This window comes from Equus przewalskii, chromosome X, assembly GCF_037783145.1.
Source record: "Equus przewalskii isolate Varuska chromosome X, EquPr2, whole genome shotgun sequence".
Classification (NCBI taxonomy): domain Eukaryota; kingdom Metazoa; phylum Chordata; class Mammalia; order Perissodactyla; family Equidae; genus Equus; species Equus przewalskii.
The window spans coordinates 85,176,285-85,199,792 of NC_091863.1; the positions used below are offsets into that span (position 1 = coordinate 85,176,285).

At 36.9% G+C, this 23,508-nt stretch overlaps 1 protein-coding gene across 1 annotated transcript in view; it reads left to right on the forward strand.

Annotated features, from left to right (window-relative positions):
- Window positions 1-23,508, forward strand: part of IL1RAPL2 (interleukin 1 receptor accessory protein like 2) — a 969,697-nt gene that overhangs the window by 910,409 nt on the left and 35,780 nt on the right. The window contains exon 8 of the mRNA XM_070605106.1: window positions 13,902-14,031. Within this exon, the coding sequence (XP_070461207.1) occupies window positions 13,902-14,031 (130 nt within the window). The remainder of the gene's footprint in view (window positions 1-13,901; window positions 14,032-23,508) is intronic.

Below are 23,508 nucleotides of genomic sequence, written 5' to 3' on the forward strand. Positions count from 1 at the left end.
CAGTAATAAAATTACAAACATCACAAGAAAAATTAGCCACCATGAGTGTGTTTCCACTGACACAGATGGAAAAAATTGTATCCCAAGAAATAGAGATAATAGGACAATTTAAAAGAGACATTAAAAGAGGTTTGTTGAAAATTGTTTAAAGAGAAAAACAAAGAATGAAGAACAACTGTATGGCAAGAATAGGGCATTGATGGTTATCTGTGGCCTTTATAACAACCATAACCCATCAAGGGATGGGGAAGGGGCAGAACTAGATAAAGAAATTGAAAGTGATGGTTATTGCTCCCCTGTCCAGCATGTCCCATTCCACCACAGCTATGATCTTGAGGAACAAGAACAAAGTGATGGAAGTTGCTAAATGATATGCTTTATTGAAGGCAATGAGACTGTCAAAAATTTTGGAAGGGCCTAAATGAGACATGGAGAAACTTCTTATGACCTGTATTGAAGACTGGACACAGAAGCATATCCCTCTCAGCCCCATGACTATCAGAGCCAAAGCAAAAAGTTTGTGATGTTGAAAGAAAAGGCTAGACTAGGCTATGATGTTGAATTTACTGCAGGCTCTGGGTGGTTTAAACCATTCAAGAATCATTATTCATTACATAATGTGAAAGTGAGTGGGAGTCCACAAGTGCTCATGTGAAGGCAGCTGAAGAACTTTGGGAAACTCTAGATAAGTTGATTGTGGAGGAAAATTACTTGCTGGAGCAAATATTCAGCATGGATGAAAACTTTCTCTTCTGGAAACAGATGCCTAAAAGGACTTTCATCCATAAGGAGGCCAAGTCAATGCCAGGTTTCAAGGCTTTTAGGTGCGGCACAACAGTCTTGCTTGGGGACAATGTTGCAGGTTACAAAATGAAACCCTTTGTGATCTGGCACAGTGAGAACCCTAGGACCTTCAAGCATATCAGTAAGCCCACACTGCCAGTGCACTACAGAAGCAATAAGAAGTCATGGGTGACCCAGCTCCTATTCCAAGATGCCCTCCTGAATTTCTATGCCAGCAAAAAGGAGAAGTACTATTTGGAGAATAATATACCTTTCAAGATTTTGCTTATTGTTATTGTTGATAATGCTCCAGGACATCCTTCTTTTATTGGTGATCTTCATCCCAATATCAAAGCAGTGTTTCTCCCTCCAAACAACACCTCTGTGATCCAACCAATGGATCAAGGATTTATAGCAGCTTTTAAGACCTACTACCTGAGGACAACCTTTGCCCAGGCTATTGCTTCAACTAAAGAAGACCTTGAGAAGACACTGATGCAATCCTGGAAGGATGACAACACCTATGACTGCATCAACCACCTTGCTTTGGCTTAGAGTGATGTGACCAAGGAGTGTATGAATGGCATCTTGAATAAGTCACTCGAGGTTCGTCCATGACTTAAAAGGATTTGCGAAGGATAAGGAGGTTGCAAAAATCAACAGGGCTGTGGTTGAGATGGCAAACAACTTTAACCTGTGTGTGGATGAGATGACACCGAAGAGCTCCTAGAAGTGGTTCCTGAGGAGTTGACTAATGAGAAGTTGTTGGAGCTGGAACAGGAACACATAGCTGAAGAAGAGAGAAGAGAAAAAGAAACTGTAAGAGAAGAAGAAGAATCTCCAAGAAAATTCACAGCGAAATGTTTAGCACAAACTTCTGTAGACTTCAACAAAGCTACTTGAAAAGTTTGAAAACATGGACTCCAACACTGAAAGGTTTTCATTAATAGAAAAGAATATTCATGGTACATTTTCTTACAAGCAAATCTATGATAAAAAAAAAAAAGAAACGAATCAAGCAAATCATCATGGACACATTTCTGAAAAGAGTGACACCTCCTCAAGAAGATCCTCAGGTAGGTCCTTCAAGAGGTATTCCAAAGAAGGAATTGTTATTGTAGGAGATGACAGCTCCATGTGTATTATTCCCCCGAGGACCTTCTAGTAGTACAAGACGTGGAGGTGGAAGACAGTGATATTAATGATCCTGACCCTGTGTAGGCCTAGGCTGATGTGTGTGTTTATGTCTTAATTCTTAACCAAAAAAGCTTAAAAAGTTAAAAAAAAATTAAAAATGGAATAAAGCTAATAGAATAAGAATATAAAGAAAGAGAATACTTTTGTACAACTGTACAATGCGTTTGTGTTTTAAGCTAAGTGTTATTAGAAAAGAGTCACAAAGTTTTAAAAACTTTAAGAAAACAAAGTAAAAAAGTTATAGTAAACAAAGGTTAATTTATTATTGAAGAAAGAAAAATATTTGTTTATAAATTTGGTGTAGCCTAAGTGTACAGTGTTTATAAAGTCTGCAGTCGTGTACGGCAATGTCTGACGCCTTCACATGCACTCCTCACTCACTCACTGACTCAGACAGAGAAACTTCCAAACCTGCAAGCTCCATTCATGATAAGTGCCCTATAAAGGTGTGCCATTTTATATCTTTTGTACCGTATTTTTACTGTCCCTTTTCCATGTTTAGATACACAAATACCATTGTGTTACAGTTTCCTACAGTATTCAGTACAGTAACATGCTGTACAGGTTTGTGGCCTATGAGCAATAGGCTATACCTTATAGCCTAGGTGTGTAGTAAGCTATACCATCTAGGTTTGTGTAAGCACACTCTGTGATGTTCATGTAACAATGAAATCAACCAATGACACATTTCTTAGAACATATCCCCATTGTCAAATGATACATGACTGTATTTAATTTATTTTGTATATTTCCTTTCTCCTCTTCCTCTGTCCCCTCCCAGATGTAAACTTCCTGATGACGTGGATTTTTTTTTTTTACTTTTAACAGCTTTATTGAGCTGTAATTTCTATATCATACAGTTTACCCATTTAAGTGTACCACTCGATGGCTTTTAGTAAATTTATTCATTTGTGCAGCCATCATCACAAAATGCATCTTTAATAAACTTGTATCATTCCCCAAGAGTTTCTTCCTCCAAGTTTTCAGCCAATCCCTGACCCCAGCCATAAGCACCTCCTTATGTGCTTAATGTTTTTGTTGTCATGTGTTTTCTAGAAATTTCATATAAATGGAATGATAGAATGTGCAGTATTTTTTGTCTGGCTTCTTTCACTCAGCATAATAGTTTTGAGGTTTATTCGTGTTGTAGTATGTATCAGTAACCACCCACATGTTGATAGAAATTTGAGTTGCTTTGGACTATTACAAATAACGCTGATATGGGGAGGCGGTTCAAGATGGTAACGTAGGAACATCCTGGACTCACCTCCTCCAATGGATGCACCAAATTCACAAATATAAATGGAATATTTTCTCTGAAAACTAGCTGAGAAACTCCTTTACATTGGACACACAAGAAAAAGACGACATTAAAGTGGATAGGAGAGGCTGAGACACAGTCTCACCATAAACCCTACCCCTGATGCAGCTACCCACAATTGGGAGAGAACTCGTAAACCTGGAGCTTTTCCCTGAGGAGTGAAGGGTTTGTACCCCACATTGGGCACCCTAACTTTTAAGACCTCCACCTGAGAGGTGAGCCCCCAAAATATCTGGCTTGGAAAACCAATGGAGCTCATGTCCCTGAGACCCAAAGGGCTGGAGCAAACTGAGAAATGGCTCTAAAAGGGCTCATGCATGGATTCATTCACCCAAGGACCCAACGCAGCAGGAGCTGTTTGAAAAGCACCCAGACTTTCCATAGAAGAGATTAATTTGCTAATCTCAAAGCACCTGCCAGAGGGGCAAGGGCCTGTTGAGATACTCTCTGGGGAGAGAGGATGGTGGGGCCCATTTTCACACTCTCCTTCTGCCTTGCTGAAGCCAGTGCACACCATCTTTTTTTTCTTTTTCCTGCAGGTGCCATTTTTGTGCTCTCCCTCTGCCATGCTCCATACTGCCAGTATCTCCCAAAGGAGAAATTTTAGATATCTCCGGTGCCCTGGTTTTACATCTAGTGCCCTGGTTTTTTTGTTGCTGCCTAGGAGATGCCACTTGATTGCTTGGCTCTGGAGGCCAGGGGGGGCTTGTGTCCCTGGGTTCTATGGGACTATCACAATCAGAGAAACAGTTCTTTGCAGACTACCACCCCAAGGGCACTACACAGGTAAAACACACCTCTAGTCTTTCTGTGAAAGAAGCCTATTTGCTTGTCCTGAAGCTTTGGCCTGAGGGACAAGCTTCAGGTTTGGCACACATCTGGAGGTACTCCCAGGAAATGTAGGTCAGGAGATACTATCTTTGTGCTCTCCCTCTGCCACACTTCAGCTCACTGGAATATGTCAGAAAGGAACTTATACGCTGGCCTGGAGTCTTGATTTTTGCCACTGTTGCCAAGAGTACACCTCCAAATAGCCTGGCTTTGGTGGCCAGCAGGGCTTATGCTTGCAGCTCCATAGGACCGTATATATTTGCATACTTTAAAAGCTGCCACTTGAAGATCTGGCTTCCAATCAGCCTGAATCTAGGTGCTAACTGTGATACTTCCATTTGGGACAGTGATAGGTCTTGGCACCTCCTCAAATACTGGGAGCTATTAAAAATAAAATAGGCTGCATAGGTAATCACAAAGATTTGAGAGACTATCAAGAGAAAGGGAAAGGTTGAGTGATAAGATTCATCTACTACATAAGGCTGCCCCTTCAAGACTGGAAAAGGTGGTTGTTTCATCTAATGCATAGAAACCAACTCAGAGAGTCAAACAAAATGAGCAAACAAAGGAATATGTTCCAAACTAAATAACAAGATAAAAACCCAAGAAAAAACCTGGATGAAACAGAGATAAGTAATTTACCTGATAAAGAGTTTAAAGTAATGCCCATATAGATGCTCACTGAACTTGGGAGACAAATGGACGAACAGTGAGAACTTCAAAAAAGAGATAGGAAATATAAGAATGTACCAAACAGAAATCACAGAGCCCAAGAATGCAATAACTGAACTGAAAAATACACTAGAGGGGTTGAACAACAGACAAGATGAAGCAGAAGAAAGGAGTGAATTCAAAGACAAGGCAGTCAAACTCACCCGATAAGAGCAGCAAAAAGAAAAAAGAATGAAATAAAGTGAAGATAGCTTAAAGGACTCATGGGAAACATCAAGCAGACTAACATTCACATTATAGGATTCCCAGAAGGAGAAGAGAGAGAGAAAGGGACAGAAATATTATGTGAAGAAATAATGACTGAAAACTTCTTTAGCCTAGAGAAGGAAAGAGACATGCAGATCCAGGGAGCCCAGAGTGTTCCAAATAACAGGAATACAAAGAGACCCACACCAAGAACAGGAATACAAAAGAGACCCACATCAAGACACATGATAAATAACATGTAAAAGTTAAACACAAGAAGAGAATCTTAAAAGCAACAAAAGAAAAACAACTTGTTATATACAAGGGACCTCCTCACAAGACAATCAACAGATTTCTCAGCAGACACTTTGCAGGCCAGAAGGGAGTGGCACGATATATTTGAAGTTCTGGAACAAAAAAAACTTCCAACAAAGAATACTCTACCTACCAAAGTTATCATTCAGAATTGAAGGAGAGAGAAAGAATTTTCCAGATAAGCAAAAGCTAAAGAAGTTCATCACCACTAAACCAGCCTTACAAGAAATGTTAAATGGACTTTCTTAAGCTGAAAAGAAAAGGAACTAATTAGTCATATGAAAAAATATGAAAGCATAAATCTCACTGGTAAAGGTAAATTTGTGCTAAAGGCAGCGTATTGATCACTTATAAAGTTGGTATGAAAGTTAAAAGACAAAAGTAGTAAAAATATCTATAACTACAATAATTAGTTAAAGCATATGCAAGATAAAGGATATAAAATGTGACATCAAAAAGATAAAACATTGAAGGGGGAGTAAATATGTAGAGCTTTAGAATGCATTCATAATTTTATTATCAACTTAAAATAGAATGTTATAAATATAAGATGTTCTACGTAAGCCTCATGGTAACCTAAAAGCAAAAACCTATAGTAGATACACAAAAAATAATGAGAAACTAATATAAGAATACAACGAAAGAAAGTTATCATACCAAAAAGGAAGAGAGCAAGAGAAGGAGAAAGAGAGAGGAAACAGGAAAGTGACTATAAAACAGCCAGAAAACAATTGACAAAACGGCGACAAGTACATACCTATCAATAATTACTTTAAATGTAAAAGGACTAAATTCTCTAATCAAAAAACATAGAGTGGCTAAATGGATTACAAATAAAACAAGACCCATCTTTATGCTTTCTACAAGAGACTCACTTCAGATGTAAGGACACACACAGACTGAAAGTGAAGGGATGGAAAAAGATATTCTATGCAAATGGAAACAAAAAGAAAGCTGGTGTAGCTATACTTAGACAAAATATACTTTAAAAAAAGGACTGTAGTAAGAGACAAAGAAGGGCATTACATAATGATAAAAAGGTCAATCCAACAAGAGGATATGTCATTTATAAATATTTATACACCCAACACAGGAACATATAAATCTATAAAGCAAATATTAACAGACCTAAAAGGAGAAATATACAGCAATACAATAATATTCAGGGACTTTAGTACCCCCACTGACATCAATGGGTAGATCATTCACTCAGAAAATCAATAAGAAACATTAACTTTAAATGACACAGTAGACCAAATGGACTTAACAGATATATACAGAACATTCCACCCAAAAGTAGCAGAATACACATTCTTCTCAAGTGCACATGGAACGTTCTCCACAATAGATCATAAGTTAGGCAACAAAACAAGTCTTAATAAACTTCAGAAGATTAAAATCCTAAATCATATCTATCATCTTTTCTGACCACAATAGTATGAAACTAGAAATCAATCACAAGAAGAAAACTGGAAATACACAAATATGTGGAGATTACACAGCATGGTACTGAACAACCAATGGGTCAATGAAATAATCAAAAGAGAAATCAGAAAATACCTTGAGACAAATGAAAATGGAAAGGCAACATACCAAAATTTATTGGAGGCAGCAAAGGCAGTTCTAAGAGGGAAATTCATAGCGATAAATGCCTGCCTCAGGAAACAAGAAAAATCTCAAATAAGCAACTTACCTTTACACTTAAAAGAAAAATATCAAATAAGCAGCCTAACTTTACACTTCAAAGAACTAACAAAAAAATGAATCCCAAAGTTAGTAGAGGGAAGAAAACAACAAAGATTAGAGCTGAGGTAAATAGAGACTAAAAAGACACAGAGAAGGTCAATGAAACTAAGAACTGGTTCTTTGAAGAGGTAAACAAAATTGACAAACATTTAGCTAGCCTCACCAAGAAAAAAGAGAGAGGGCTTGAATAAATAAATCAGAAGTGAAACAGGAGATATTGCAACTGATATCACAAAAATACAAAGGATCATAAGAGACTACTATGAACCATTTTATGCCAACAAATTGGATAACATAGAAGAAATGGATAAATTCCTAGAAACATACAGCCTTTCAAGACTGAATCATGAAAAAGTGAAAAATCTGAATAGACTGATTACTAGTAAGGAGATTGAATCAGTAATCTAAGCCATCCCTACAACAAAAGTCCAGGTCCAGTGGCCTCACTGGTGAATTGTACCAAACATTCAAAGAAGAATTAATAACAGCTCTTCTCATACTCATCTAAAAGGTAGAAGAGAAGGGAAGAGTTCCAAGCTTATTTTATTAGGTCAGCATTATCCTGATACTGAAACCAGACAAAGACACCACAAGAAAAGAAAATTACAGGCCAACATTCTTGATGAACATACATGCAAAAATACTCAACAAAAAATTAACAAACTGAATTAAGCCATTAGAAGGATCATACACCATGATCAAGTGTGATTTATTCCAGAGAGGTAAGTCTGGTTTGACCTTCACATATCAATCAATGTGACACGCCACATTAACAAAATGAAGGATAAAAATCATATGATCATCTCAATAGATGCAGAAAAAGCATTTGAGAAAATGCAACTTCCATTTATGATAAAAATTCAACAAAATGGGTATAGATGGAAAATACTTCAACATAATAAAAGCCATATATTACAAGTCCACAGCTAACATTACACTTAATGATGAGAATGTGAAACCTTTTTTTTTAAGATCGGGAACAAGACAAGGATGCCCACTCTCACCACTTTTATTCAATGTAGTATTGGAAATCCTAGCCAGAGCAATTAAGCAAGAACAAGAAATAAAAGGCATCTGAATTGGAAAGGAAGAAGTAAAACTGACACCATTTGCGGAAGACATGATACTATATATAGAAAACCCTAAAGACTCCACCAAAAAACTGTTAGAACTAACAAATGAATTCAGTAAAGTTGCAGGGTAGAAAATCAATATATGGAAATTTAGAAATGTGGTATTTTGATACCCTAATAACAAACTATCAGAAAGGGAAATTAAGAGAATCATCCCATTTACAATTGCATCAAAAAGAATAAAATACCTAGGAATAAATTTAACCAAGGAGGTGAAAGAGATATACACTGAACACTATAAGACATTGATGAAATAAATAGAAGACGCAAAAAAATCGAAAGATATTCCATGCTTATGGATTAGAAGAATATTGTTAAAATGTCCATACTACCCAAAGCAATCTACAAATTCAATGCAATCCCTATCACAACTCCAACAGCTTTTTTCACAGAAATGGAACCAACAATTCTAAAATTTGTATGGAAGCACAAAAGACTGAATAACCTAAGCAATCTTGAGAGAGAAGAACAAAGCTGGAGGCATCATGCTCCCTGATATCAAACTATTTTACAAAGCTATAGTCATCCAAACAATATGATATGGGCATAAAAAAAGACACATAGATCAGTGGAACAGAAAATAGAGACCAGAAATAAATCCATACATATATGTTCAATTAATTTATGATAAAGGAGCCAAGAATGTACAATGGGGAAAGGACAGTCTCTTAAGCAAATGGTGTTGGGGAACCTGGACAACCACATGCAAAAGAATGAAACTAGACTACTATCTTACACCACACACAAAAATTAACTCAAAATGAATTAAATGCTTGAATGTGAGATCTGAAACCATAAAACTCCTAGAAGAAAATGTAGATAGTAAGCTCCTTGATATCAGTCTTGGTGATAACTTTTTTGATCTGACTCCAAAGGCAAGGGCAACAAAAACAAAAATAAACAAGTGGGACCACATCAAACTAAAAATCTTCTGCACAGCAAAGGAAGCCATCAACAAAATGAAAAGGCAACCTACTGAATGGGAGAAAATAGTTGCAAATCATATATCTGATAGGGGGTTAATGTCTAAAATATATAAAGAAATCATACAACTCAATAGCAAAAAAAAAAAATCCAATTAAAAAATGGACAGATCTGAATAGACATTTTTCCAAAGACATACAGATGGCCTACAGGTACATGAAAAGATGCTCAATATCACTAATGGGAATCTAAATTGGTGCAGCAACTTTGGGAAACAGTATGGAGGTTCCTCAAAAAGATAGAAATAAATTCAACAATTCCAATTCTGGGTATTATCCGGGGAAAATGAAAATACTAACTCGAAAAGGTATCTGCACCCCCATGTTCATTGCAGCATTATTTACAATAACAAAGATATGGAAACAACCTAAGTGTTCATTGATGGATGAATGGATAAAGAAAATGTGTGTATATTTATACAAGTGAATATTGTTCAGCCATAAAAAATAATGAAATTCTGCCGTTTGCGACAACATGGATGGACCTTAAGGGCTTACGCTAAGTGAAATAAATCATACAGAGAAAGACAAGTAATATATGATCTCACCTGTATGTAGAATCTAAGGGAAGAAACCAAGTTCATATATATAGAGAACTGATTGGTGGTTGCCAGAAGTGAGGTGTGAGAGGTGGGTGAAATGGATGAAAGGGGTAAAAAGGTACAAACTTCCAGTTATAAAATAAATAAGTCATGGGGATTAATGTATAGCATGGTGACTACAGTATTATAGTTAATAATACTGTGTTGCATTTTGTTATTTAAGATTTTATTTTTCCTTTTTCTCCCAAAGCCGCCTGGTACATAGTTGTGTATTTTTAGTTGTGGGTCCTTCTAGTTGTGGCACGTGGAATGCCGCCTCAGCGTGGCCTGATGAGCAGTGCCATGTCCGTGCCCAGAATTTGAACTGGTGAAACCCTGGGCTGCCACAGCGGAGTGCATGAACTTAACCACTTGGCAACAGGGCCGGCCCCTGTATTGCATTTTGAAAGTTGCTAAAACAGAAGATCTTAAAAGTCCTCATCAAAATAAAAAAACTTATAACTATGTATGGTGACAGATGTTAACTACACATTATGGTAATCATTTTGTAATATACACAAGTATTGAATCATTATGATGTACACTTGAAGCTCATGTAATATTATTTGTCAATTATACCTCAATTTAAAAAATTAAGCTGATATGAATATTTATGTACAAGACTTTGAAAGGACATAAGCTTTCATAGAGAATGTCTGATGTCTGCATCCCATGGCAGATCTATGTGTAGCTTTTTAAGGAACTGTAGATTAGTTTAACTTTCTAGAATTTTATATAAGTAGAATCACAAAGCATGTACTCTTTTGTCTGGCTTATTTCAGTGTATGTTTTGAAATTTTGAAAAACTTTGTGTTGTGGTGTACATCAATACTTCATTCCTTTTCATACATGATTAATATTTTGTTGTATGGATGTACCAGAATGTATCCCTTCACCTGTTGATGGACATTTGGACTGTTTCTAGTTTTTGGCTACTACAAATAAAGCTGCTATGAAAATTCATGTACAAGTCTTTGTACGGACATATAAGTTTTGTTGACTGTCTAGACTTAAAGTGTTGGAGAAATTGTTAGTAATACAAGTTGAACCTAAAAGAGAGTCGTGTCTAAAGCCAGTACCTGTGAATAGCACGCAACACTCAGAAACTCATAAAGTTCTTTTTATTTTGATAGTCTTCAGCCTATAGTACCCCCCCTTTAGACAAATGTGAGTTGGTCATCTCTACAAGTAGAGCATACAGTACCATAGGAATGATTTTGAAAATGTCCAGAGGCAAAACAATAGAGTAGCAAACAGATGCAAATGGTAGATTGGAGTTTACACATGCACATAAGCCAAATTTTAGAAATGCCTGGAGAGATTCTGTTTTAGGTTATTTGCCCAATCAATGCAGAGATCCCTCTCATGCCTTTTGGAAGAGGAGTTGTCCACACCCTGATTGAGTCTCATTATCTGGCGTAAGAACTGATCATTTTGAGAATCTCCTCAGAATATTGCATATAATGGTTGGATGGTTTTCCTGTTTTGGCTGTTGACAAAAGGCTTCAGGATATTTGTTCAGTGTTTGTAGAAACTAGACTGCTGAAATATCTGTCTCTTGAGTTTATTTAATAAGAATTTGACTGATGGGAGAGTAAAAACACTCCCAGGAGAAATTGTTGCAATAGTTAGTACCCATTGTGTAGTGCCAAAGAAAGGGCAGACATTGTCATTTTTGATAGACCACTTCAAGGAGGCCCCTTTTTGCCCATTGCTATAATTGTCTTCCTCCATTAAAATCAAACCAGGCCTGAGCACTCACATGCTAGGAATCACTAAAAGTTATTTTATTTGATTTTTTTTTTTGAGGAAGATTAGCCCTGAGCTAACATCTGTTGCCAATCCTCCTATTTTTGCTGAGGAAGACTGGCCCTGAACTAAGAGCCATGCCCATCTTCCTCTACTTTATATGTGGGACGCCTACCACAGCTTGGTTTGCCGAGTGGTGCCTTGTCCACACCCGGGATCTGAACCGGCGAACCCCAGGCCTCTGAAGTGGAACGTGCACACTTAACCGCTGTGCCACCGGGCCGGCCCCTTGATATATTTTTTCAACATAGCCCAAAGGAATGACAACTAGAATTTGTATGTATAAATGTACATACTGGTAGTTTTAGCAACCGGAATTCCTTATAATAAAGTTTATTGCAGTCTCTGGATTTTCTGCCATCTGGTTTGACAGTTTCATGGGAATGAAGAGTAGTAAGGCATAGAAAAGACCCTGTGTTCAGGCTTAGAGGCCACAAGGCCTGTTTGGATGAATCACACCTACTCTAGAATCCAGGAAGTATTTATAGAGCATTGATAAGAGAACATATTAACCCATAGGAGCTCATAAATAAAAGAAAGACATGAGATTGGCAGGGTCAACATGAAAATTTATCTATTTCATTATCCACATTCATATTATGCTTCAAATCTGACTTCTTGAAAGACCAAGCTTCAGAAGGAGAAACACCACCATGCTAAATTTGGATGGGACTTTTGAGTTCACCAAGCACTTTTGTAGACACTGTCATATCTGAGCTTCCCGAGTATTATTACCATTCTCATTACATATGTGAAAAATCGGTTTGTAAAAGGTTAGGTAATCTTCCCAGGGCCAGCTGGTCTGCTTTTTCACGATAGATCCAAAACTAGGATCCAAATCTACTAACACTTAGTCCAGCGCTGTTTCCACTATACGAGGCCATCTTTCATTTTTGCTCAAGCTTATATCACAGAGCACATGTTCAAAGCAACAATGAATAACCTTTTTTCAGATTTGCACTAGAAATGTATGATAGATTATTAATATCAAAAGTTTTGACAGTAATTGAATAATCTCAAAAGTCCACGACATGTCATTTTGCTGAGATAAATTTCCACTATACAAAGACCAATATTTGCCAACAAGTCACTTATTATAGTTAAGCCCAGCCTATCACCCTACATTCACATGTCTATGAGGTTTTCTTAATTTCTACTATGTCTTAGAATAGACCCTAACTCCCATGAAAACGGTTTCTTTGTGAAAATGGTCCTCAAAGAAAGCCGTCTGCTAGTTATGGTGGTTATATAGAAAGGGTCCCAGAAAGTAATGATTCTTAGAACATAGAAGTTTTGGATCAATTTAAGAATAGAATGGAGAATTTGTCCGTGGCTCAGTGTGATCATGGAAACAAGTCCACCATGTACTCTACAAGGAAGAATATTTTTGAAATTGCTTTATCTAGTGCTCCAACAAGGGCAAAAATTGTATATTATAGAGAAAATGATATGCCCTATTACCATTTATTAACTGGGGGATTTCTTTGTCAGAAATATCAAGATTGTGCTCTCTATGGCATTCTTCCCTTTCTGATCCTCTTTACCAGAAGAAAATAAAATCAATGCCAGCAAAAAATAATTGCTTATGTATTTAATGATAAATTTATAATTAAAACAAAATTTTTGGCTATAATCACAATGATGCATAATAAAAAGCACTGTAGTATTTCCTAGAATTATTTAAGTACTGTGGGTGACACAAAGAATATAGAAGTTATGGTTAGACTGAGTTTTCCCTGCATGTACTTTTTATAGATATTTTTGTAATTAAAAAATTCTTCCTTTGATTTGTATTATCCAATTTTTCTTAGACTAGACAATCATCAGAATAAATAAAATTTCCCTATGCGATCTTCATAATAGTGGATAGTCTGTTATGTGGTTTTCACCAAGCAAAAATTAACTTATACTTTTGATTAATGTTAACTTCAAAAGCAAGTCCAAGTAAGCAGTAATTAATACTCTCAAAAAATCAAAATAAAAGAGGGTTCTTTTCATTTGATCCTTTTATGTTAGTTCCTAGGAAGGAGCCAGTAAAAATAAGCAGTTCTAAAAACTGAGTAACTCTCTTTACTTTCTCATTTTTGATAATATCTTGTTTTAAAATTTCCCAGAAACCCTTATAACTATTTTAAATTTTTCTCATGTACACTGATAAGAAGATTGGAAGAAGAGTCAAAAATGGGTCACCTCTGAATTTTCCTTTGGATGTTAAATGGTCCTTTTCTGTCTCCCAGTGATAACTAGGAACCATTGCTCATTTCTTTTTCTCTGTCATTCTCAGGTAAGCCTCTGAACATCCCTTGCAAAGCATTCTTTGGATTCAGTGGAGAGTCTGGACCGATGATCTACTGGATGAAAGGGGAGAAGTTTATTGAAGAACTGGCAGGTCACATCAGAGAAGGTGAAATAAGGTACAGAACTTGAATTGCTTATTTTTCTTTGCTGTCTTTGTAGTTAAGCAATGGAACATCCTAGAAGAGCTTCTGCCTGGATTTTCATTGCAACTCCAAATCATTCCATTTTCTAAAAGCTGATCTGGTGGAGAAAGTGAGGCTGGCTGCCTCAAGAAATGCAAATGTGTAAGCTTCCAATATAAGGAAATTTTCTCAGATTGTAAAAATATGCCATGGGGCGTAATGACCCCCTCAAAGCTGCCTAAGCAAATTCCTTTGAGTTTCCAAAGCTTAGGTCACTGTTACTCTATCCAGTCATAGCAAAGATCCAAACTTTGTAGATGACTCCTCAGACCGCTGGGCAAGTGCTCATTTACTCTCTGGGAACAGACATCTTTCATACGTCATAGATGTAAAGCTGGGATGGCAGTACTAAGCTAGTACTCCCCAAAATAAATGTTAATTCTCATTGAATAGTGTTTATTTTTCCCAGTACCCACTGCTCATCCTGAAAATGACTGTCAGGTTAGCATCCCCAGATCTCTTCTTACTCTCCTGTTACACAGATACCTCCCTGGTATATAGATATCTACTCTATTAGTTTTCTAATCCTATTTAGTATGATTGCATTTGTACAAATAAAAGATTGGTAATTTTTCCTACTTCACTTAGTCTGTGGGGTTGCCCTTTGATTTCAGGGATGGTAATGTATGAGGTACATTTCTCGTTCTGATAGAAATTCTGACTCTTCCTCCTTTATTCCCATTAAGAATCATGTAGTGGAAACCAATTCAATATTTCAGTGCAACTAAGGTTAAAATATATTCTTTCACTTTTCTTACTGAATATATAGCAGTGTAAAAGAAGCAAGTATACTTTATATTACTTACTATGATTAAGTGTAATTTATAATAACTGCCATGACAGTTTTTCTTCATGTTTCCATCCAATAACTCCACTCTAGGGGTTCATAACTTTGAGGGTCCATGTCCCTCCTGAGAGCCTAAGAAAAATATTGACTATATGATCATATTTCTAGGAAAAAAGTACGTGAAAAGGTGCCTGACATCATTAGTCATCAGGAAAATGCAAATCAAAATCCAGTGACAACATTTGATACTCACTAGGATGGCAATAATCAAAAAGTGAGATTATAACAAGTGTTGGCGAAGATTTGGAAAAATTGGAAGCCTCATATACTGCTGCTGGGAGTGTAAAATCATGCAGCCACTTTAGATAGCAGTCTAGCAGTTCCTCAAATGGTTGAATCAGCAATTCCCATCTTAGGTATATAACCAAGAAAAATCAAAGCATAGATCCACACAAAAACTTGTGCACAAATGTCCACAGCATCATTATTCACAATAGGCAAAAGGTGGAAATAACCTAAATGTCTATCAACTGAAGAATGGATGAATAAAATGTGGTATATTCATACAATGGAATATTACTCAGCTATAAAAAGAATGAAGTACTGATACACACCACAGCATGGATGAAACTTGAAAATATTCTCAGTGAAAGAAGTCAATGACAAAAGACCATATATTACATGACTTTATTTATGTGCAATATCTAGAACAGGCAAATCTACAGAAACAGAAAGTAAACTAGTGGTTCGTTAGGGCTGGGAGGATAGAGGGATATGGTAAATACCTAAAGAATATGGGTGGGGTTTTTTGGTATGGTGGATACAATATAACATAAAATGCACTATTTTTAAGGTGTACAATTCAGTGACATTTAGTACATTCACAATATTGTGCAACCACCACCACTGTCTAGTTCCAGAAAATTTTCATCGCCCCAAAAGGAAACCCTCAGAAGCAGTCTGAGGCTTCTTTTTGAGGTGATAAAAATGTTACAAAATTGACTGTGGTGATGGTTGCACATACCTGTGAATATACTAAAAAACAGTGAACTGTACATTTTAAGTGGATGAATTGTATGGTATTTAAATTATATCTCATAAAGCTGTTTAAAAAAAAGACTTTGAATTGATTGCCTGGCGTAGAACAGATGTTCAGAAAAAATAATCAATATATTACAAATAATTCTTAACTATTAATTCTCATTTAAACGTTAAGATTCTGAGTTTAGTAACACATTACTAGCCAATTTCAAGTTAAGGTTTATGAAATTAATGCAACTGAATTTCTTTTAAATTATTTTACAAGATATGTGTTTAGAATTATTCTCAATGTACCCACCTATAAAAGACTTTGAGTCACTCTTCATTTTTCAGAGAAAGAAACTGGTCTCCAAAGGGCAAATGATAGGTACAATGGTACATAGTAGCAAAATTTCCGGTACCATATAGCTCAGAGCTATATTTCATGATCAAATGTAGTAGTTATATGAGCCTAATATAATTATCGCCCTTTTTCTGCACATGACTGACTGGATATTTTTAAATAAACACATTTTAGGGGGTATGATTAACATACAATAAATAATACACAATTTAAAGAGTGCAATCTGTAAGAGCTGACTGCTATATGTATACACCTATGAAATCATTGCCATAATCAGGATAATGAACATATCAACCACCCGCAAGTTTACTGGTACCCCTTTGTAATCTCTTTCTCCTGCCCTTCTTCCACAACAACACTGATTTTTCTGTCACTGTAAATCAGTTTGCATTTTCTAGAGTTTCATATAAATGGAATACTGTAACATGTAGTCTTCTTTGTCTGGATTATTTGACTTAATACAATTATTTTGAGATTCATCCATCTTGATATATGTATCAATAGTTCATTATTTTTTTTATTATGAGTAGTATTCCATTATGTGGATATAAATATTTTGGTTTGGTTATCCATTAACTTGTTGATGGACATTTGGGTTATTTCCAGTTTGGGGGCTATTACAGATAAAGCTGTTAGGAACATTCATGTATGCACCTTTGTATGTACTTATATTTCCTTTTTTCTTGGGTAAATACCTAGACATGGAGTGGCTTAATAATATAGTAGGTGTATGTTTAACTTTTTTAGTTCTTTCTCTTTAGCTCTTTTTTTAAAACAAACTTTAGTTTTTAGAATAATTTTAGATTTACAGAAAAATTGTGAAGATAGTGTCTTAGCTCGGGCTTCTATAACAAATATTCCAGAGACTGAGTGGCTTAAACAACAAATGATTATTTCCCCTGGTTCTGGAGACTGGGAAGTCCAAGATCAAAACACACAGGCAGATTCAATGTTTGATGCAAGCCCACTTCCTGGTTCATAGAAAGCCATCTTCTCACTGTACCCTCACATGTCCTCACACGGTAGAAGAGGCAATAGAGCTCTAGAGCTCTCTGGAGTCTCTTTTATAAGGATACTATTTCCATTCATTAGGGTTCCTCTCTCATGACCTAATCACCTCCCAAAAGCCTCATCTCCTATTATCATCACATTAGGGATTGGGATTTCAACATATGAATTGGCAAGTGGGGGCTGGGTGGGGGGTGTGACGACCGGACAAACATTCGTATAGAGAGTTCCTATACACCCCATACGCAGTTTTCCCTCTTATTAACATCTTAAGTTACCATGGTACATTTGTTACAATTAATGAACCAAAATTGATACATTATTATTAACTAAAGTCCATATTTTATTCAAATTTCCTTAGTTTTTACCTATTGTCCTTTTTCTTGTCCAGGACTACTTAACTTTTTAAGAATCTGCCAAACTATATTCCGAAGTGGTTATACTATTTTACAAAAGAAAAGTTAGGCACTGCTGCTGCTCTTAGCAGCAAATGATTAGCGTGTGACAGACAAAGCATACATGTGTGAAACACTTCAAGCCAATCCAAGCCACTATATTTGGTGCCAAATGAGTCAACCAGATAGTAAGTACTATTGTTATCGAAACCAAAGTGGGTTCACCTCCTGGCAAGTTAAATCAGACTCTCTACCAGAAGTAGTCATCACACAAAGTAGGGTATATTTGCAGCAAATAGGAGGCCACGCAGAATCATTTCCAAAGTTGTTGTGTCCCCGAACAAGGGGAAGCAGGGACTTTTTGTTTTGGATGGGAATGAATATTCAAATGAAGAAGTGGGTATTCACTTGCGCAGGCTCAGTTGGAAAACATGCTTCCACATACACTGCAGGTTATGGTGATAAGGCCTAAGCTCCTCCCAGAAAAGAGATCTTAGCCTTAAAAATGAGTCAGGGGGCCGGCCTGGTGGCACAGTGGTTAAGTTTGCACGTTCCGCTTCTTGGTGGCCCGGGGTTCGCCGGTTCAGATCCCGGGTGCAGACATGGCACTGCTTGGCATGCCGTGCTGTGGTAGGTGTCCCACATATAAGGTAGAGGAAGATGGGCATGGAGGTTAGCTCAGGGCCAGTCTTCCTCAGCAAAAAGAGGAGGATTGGCAGCAGTTAGCTCAGGGCTAATCTTCCTCAAAAAAAAATAAATAAATAAGGCAAAAGTCATAGGCCTTGCTCTGTGATGGAGCTTGGTCTGCTTCAGAGTGGTTGGGCATTACATCTTTTAAACAGTTAAAGGCTTCCAAACCCACCCTTGAGTTCCTTGGGTGCAATTAGTTGGTGACACTATAGGAAGTCAACTTTCAGGACTTGCAGAATGCCCTTATTTATTTGATTTTCTTACATCCTTTCTCCACCCTCCCGAAACCGCCCGGTAAAAAAGGATACGTACCTATATTTGCAGTGGAGGAAGCTAACATGGAATTTGTTTTGAAATTTTCACAAAATCCTACTAGCTAACTAGAGACACCTTCAGAGTAGTGCAAAGGAAGAGGCAGGGATTCCTGGCCAAAATCAACACACAGTCAGCCATTTTGTAATGTTAATTGTGTGACCTATGATCTCTTTGGGAGCTTGTGTGGGTGTGAGAATTCCTTCAGGCTATGGCCATTTATGCTAACACAGGAGTTAATTACTAGATTCTGTCTTCTAGCCTCCAAAACCAATGTCCTTGAAAGAAAGCATACAAGATTTTTACACAGCATGGCAGATTGGAACAAATCCAGTAGTTTCATCGAAAAAAATTGCTAATCATACCATTAGTTCAACCAAGAGAAGATCTGCATTCTTTCATAGCCCACACATTTTCTCCAAGGGGAACAGTTCTGACAGCAGAACACTGAAAATGTTAAGTAGAGGATTCTTCTCAAAAGCATTTCTGGAAACAAAATTTCCTTCTGGATGCATAGCTCTCCCTCAGGGTATTGTATTTGTTCATATTTTAATTGAATCATAGCTCTGGTGTTGTGCATGCATGTCAGAAGTACACTGCCCAGTAGATCTAAGAAAAAAGGATGTAAATAAATTGTTCGCATGCAGTTGATTTGTGGAGAAGCTGCCACAGAGGCACTGGATCTGGAAGGAAGACTGAGCATGCCGCCTAGGTTCTCCGTTTCCTGGGCAGCAGCTTGATCCTAGAAATGTGTTGCGACTTTTATCTCTTAGTATCGTCCCAGAGGAATAGAGGACTTTCAAAAAAGAAATCTACCTAGGGAAAAAGCTTGGATATTTACCAAAAACTTGATGCAAATTATGTCACTCAGATTACAGTAAGTGCAACCTCTGTATTCAGCAGTTGGCCTGCAACTTCACTAGCATATTTGATCAAATCCTGACCAGGGTTTTGGAGTTCTCATTTGTTTGTTGTTTGGGTTACGTTGACCCCCAAGGTTCTTTGCATCTCCTGACTTGCAACCTATTTCCAAAGTACTCAGACTCCACTCTGGGCATACAGATCCCCCTTTATTTCCCTTTAAGCAGAAATTGGCATAGCCCTCCCAAGTCTCTGACGTTGCTAAGAGATTCAGCTCTAAGGAAACCTGAACCCAAATGTGGTATCCATTTACAACTGCCAGCCTATCCCATATAACTGTATCACAGCCTTTCCACTGACCCCAGAAGATATCATTTGTAGGGATGTTAAGGGAATTTGGTGTGTGCAGTAGCATAAGCTGCAATTGTGCAAATTTGGTTATTTTTATCAACCGTTTTAAAGTCATTACAACAAGCTGCTCTCTACAAGCTCTACCATGTCTATTCAGAGAAGTCAATTATATGGAGGAGGCCCAGAGGAAACCATCAGTAGGAGAGGACTTCCTAATTTCTGTCCCTTTGTTAAAGGTTAATGGGAACAGCTTGCAAGGTGGGATAAGAGAGTTCATCAAAAGGAGTAGTCTTTGGGTGTGAGCATTCTAAGAAGTCCAACCCAGTTCCATACCTTTACAGAACTTCATTTTAATTAATCGTACCAGAGGCTTGAGAATTAAAAAAAAAAAGAATTTGCTAATGAGGTACATATTCCACAGTGCTAGTAAAAAATGCCAGAGAAATTGAACCCGTCCTATTAAACAAGAAATAATAGTCTTTAAACTTGCCTGCAGGATTGTGAATTGGATCTGATTGTTGAAGGAGACTGCATGAATTTCAATGCAATTGCTTTACCCCAATAGAGAGTAATTTCCAATTATAAATCCCACTCTACAAATCTCCCTATCAATATCTAATGTTTTTTTTTCCTCAGGCAATACCATAAAACAGTTTACCAAATCTTTCATAATTCTTGACCTGAAAAACATATTCAATTTATCTTAAGGTTTTCCAGACAAGCTTCTTAAAATGCAAATTATTTCATTTACTTTCAATTCCTGAAAGGCTACAAGTTGAATATGGGCTTTGTTTTTAGTTTTGGTTTTTTCACTCCTGCTTCCACCATTTTCTGTCCGTCTGGGTGAAATCCCTTTACCTTAACATACTATTCCTGAATGAGTGAAATGCTCTTAATAAAGGAGGGAAAGTGATACAGGTAGGAAAAGATTTTATTTTTGTAATAAAGTGAGTCTATATTAAAGACCCAAAATAACCTATTAATAACTCACCAATTTTTTAAAAAGGGAGCTGTGACTATGTACTTTATCCCTAATGTATAGAGGAGACTATTGAAGTCCCAGGCAGCCAGTGCAAAGTGATGGGCTCTGCTTTGGCAACTTCTCACCACACTTTTTTAGTGCTTCGAAGCACCCCACCTGCCCTGGTCTTCCCAAAATTGAGCTTCCAAAAATTGTTCCCCAAAACAAAAGAAAACAACACACACCACACACACACACACCCAAGTTCTTCTTTTCTCCCACTCTCAGCTTATCCCACTGGAAGAAAGAACACTGATCAATCATTTTGCTTTTGATTTAAATCAGTTTCAAATCTCATCGTACCTATACGTGAATGTAGATTTTGTAAGTCATGAGGAGGCTTCAGTGGAAACGTAAACTTCATAAGCAGCATAGTTTTACCTAGGGGCAGCCTTAATTGCCATTTATCTGAAGGATGATCTTTAGAGGACTGGTGACTGTACTATTTACAGTTCCACTTCCATGGTTGGTCTTAGCCTTGACCTATGGATAAAATATTTAAAGACTACCTAAGACATATTTGTTATCCCTCCTCATTTACTGAGTAGACTCTAGATGCTCAGTCTCAAATATGGTGTTTTGTATTGTAAGCTGCTCTAGACAAGAAAATAGTAATATTAATAATGATAATTCCTCTTCATGATTTTATACTACACAGTAGATTGCAAAAACCTTTTGGCATCCTAAATTACATTGGATTTTCATTAGTAACCATTTGAGATAAATAGTTTCAGTTTATTTTACAGATAAAAAAACTGAGGTTTAAAGACTGAGGAAAAGCTGTTCTTGGAGAGATGGTTCACAGTTTCAGTGGAGCTAGATTCAATTAATCAAAACACAACTAGCAAGAATCTTCAATTGCCTAGAATGTTTTCTTGTGCTCCAATTTTAGCTGTAAAGAGTCAAAACCTGCCCGGGACTGAAGGAGTGAAAATTAGTTTGGACTGAGAATAAGCAGCCCTGCTATTAATCAGGCTGGGAGGACAGACAGATAAAGCCAGCTGCAAAGTTAACAAAAAACACTGTTTCTCCCAAGGTCATGCAGCAGTTGTAAAATGCCATAACGATCCCCACCTCCACTGAGTGATTACTGCTTCTTACCAGTGATGCCCAGACCTGCTTTGTTATTTTCATATACTACTGGAAGTACCCAATTACTAAGCCGCCCTCGTCTCATGACAGTATACAACTCCTAGTCAATCCCCTCTTCTCCCGATCCCTCCTTAAAAATTCCAACCCATTCAGAACTTATCAGGGCTTCCCTGGACTCCCCTCAGAATCTTTCAGTGGAAACCCAAACATTACAATAGACGCTTTCTTCCTCTCTTCAATCAAGGAACAAGCCACAATTCCTCTGGAGTGCCCCATCCTCAATGCATTCAGTCAATAAATCTGATTTTGTCAGATTACAGGCTTGATTCTGGCATTTGACTAATAAGACTTTAACAGGCAAAAAAAAAAAAAAAAAAAAAAAAGCAAATAACACTAAAAGAAAGATTTTATTTAATTAAGAGGTCTTTTTTTAACATACTGCCTATTCTTGATATTCTCGATCATCATTTCAGTGATTACTCATACTCAGAATAATGACCCCAAGTCTTTGTAAGATAACCTAGACATCAAAGAAGCACTCACTTTGGTTTAAGGGACCATTCATGATGAATAGAAATTGGAATTAGGTGTTTTATTTTATTTTATTTTGGGGGGGATCAAATCTCTTTCCTCTGTTTCATGCTGGAATTTTAAAAAAATATTTTCCAGCTTTATTGAGGTATGATTGACAAATAAAAATTGTATATATTTAAGGTGTACAATGTGTTGTTTTGGTATATGTATACATTGTGAAATGATTACCATGATCAAGCTAATTAACATATCCATCCACGCATAGCTACCATTTTTTTGTGTGTGTGGTAAGAACACTTGAGATCTACTCTCCTAGCAAATTTCAAGTATAAAATACAGTATTATTAACTGTAGTCACTATGCTGTATATTAGGTCTCCAGCACTTATTCATCTTATAACTGAAAGTTTGTACCTTTTAACTAGCATCTCACCATTTCTTCCACCCTCCAGCTGCTGGTAACCACCCTTCTGCTCTCTGTTACTATGAGTTTGGCTTTATTAGATTCCTCAGATAAGTGATATAGTAATTTTTTATTCTCTGTCGAACTTATTTCACTTAGCATAATATTCTCCAGGTTCCTTTATGTTGTCACAAATGGTAATATTTCCTTATTTTTTAAGGCGGAATAATATTCCATTGTATATATAAACCACATTTTTAAAATTTATTCATCTGTTCATGGACGCTTAGGTTGCTTCCATTTCTTGGCTGCTGTGAATAATGATGAAATGAACACGAGGATGCAGGTATCTCTTCAAGATCCTGATTTCATTTCCTTTGGATATCCCAGAAGTAAGATTGCTGGATCATGTGGTAGTTATGTTTTTAATTTTTTGAGGAATCTCTGTGCTGTTTTCCATAGTGGCTGCACCAATTTACATTCCCACCAGAGTGTACAGGGGTTCCATTTTCTCCACATCCTGGCCAACAATTCTTGTCTTTTGTCTTTCTGATAACAGCCATTCTAACAGGTG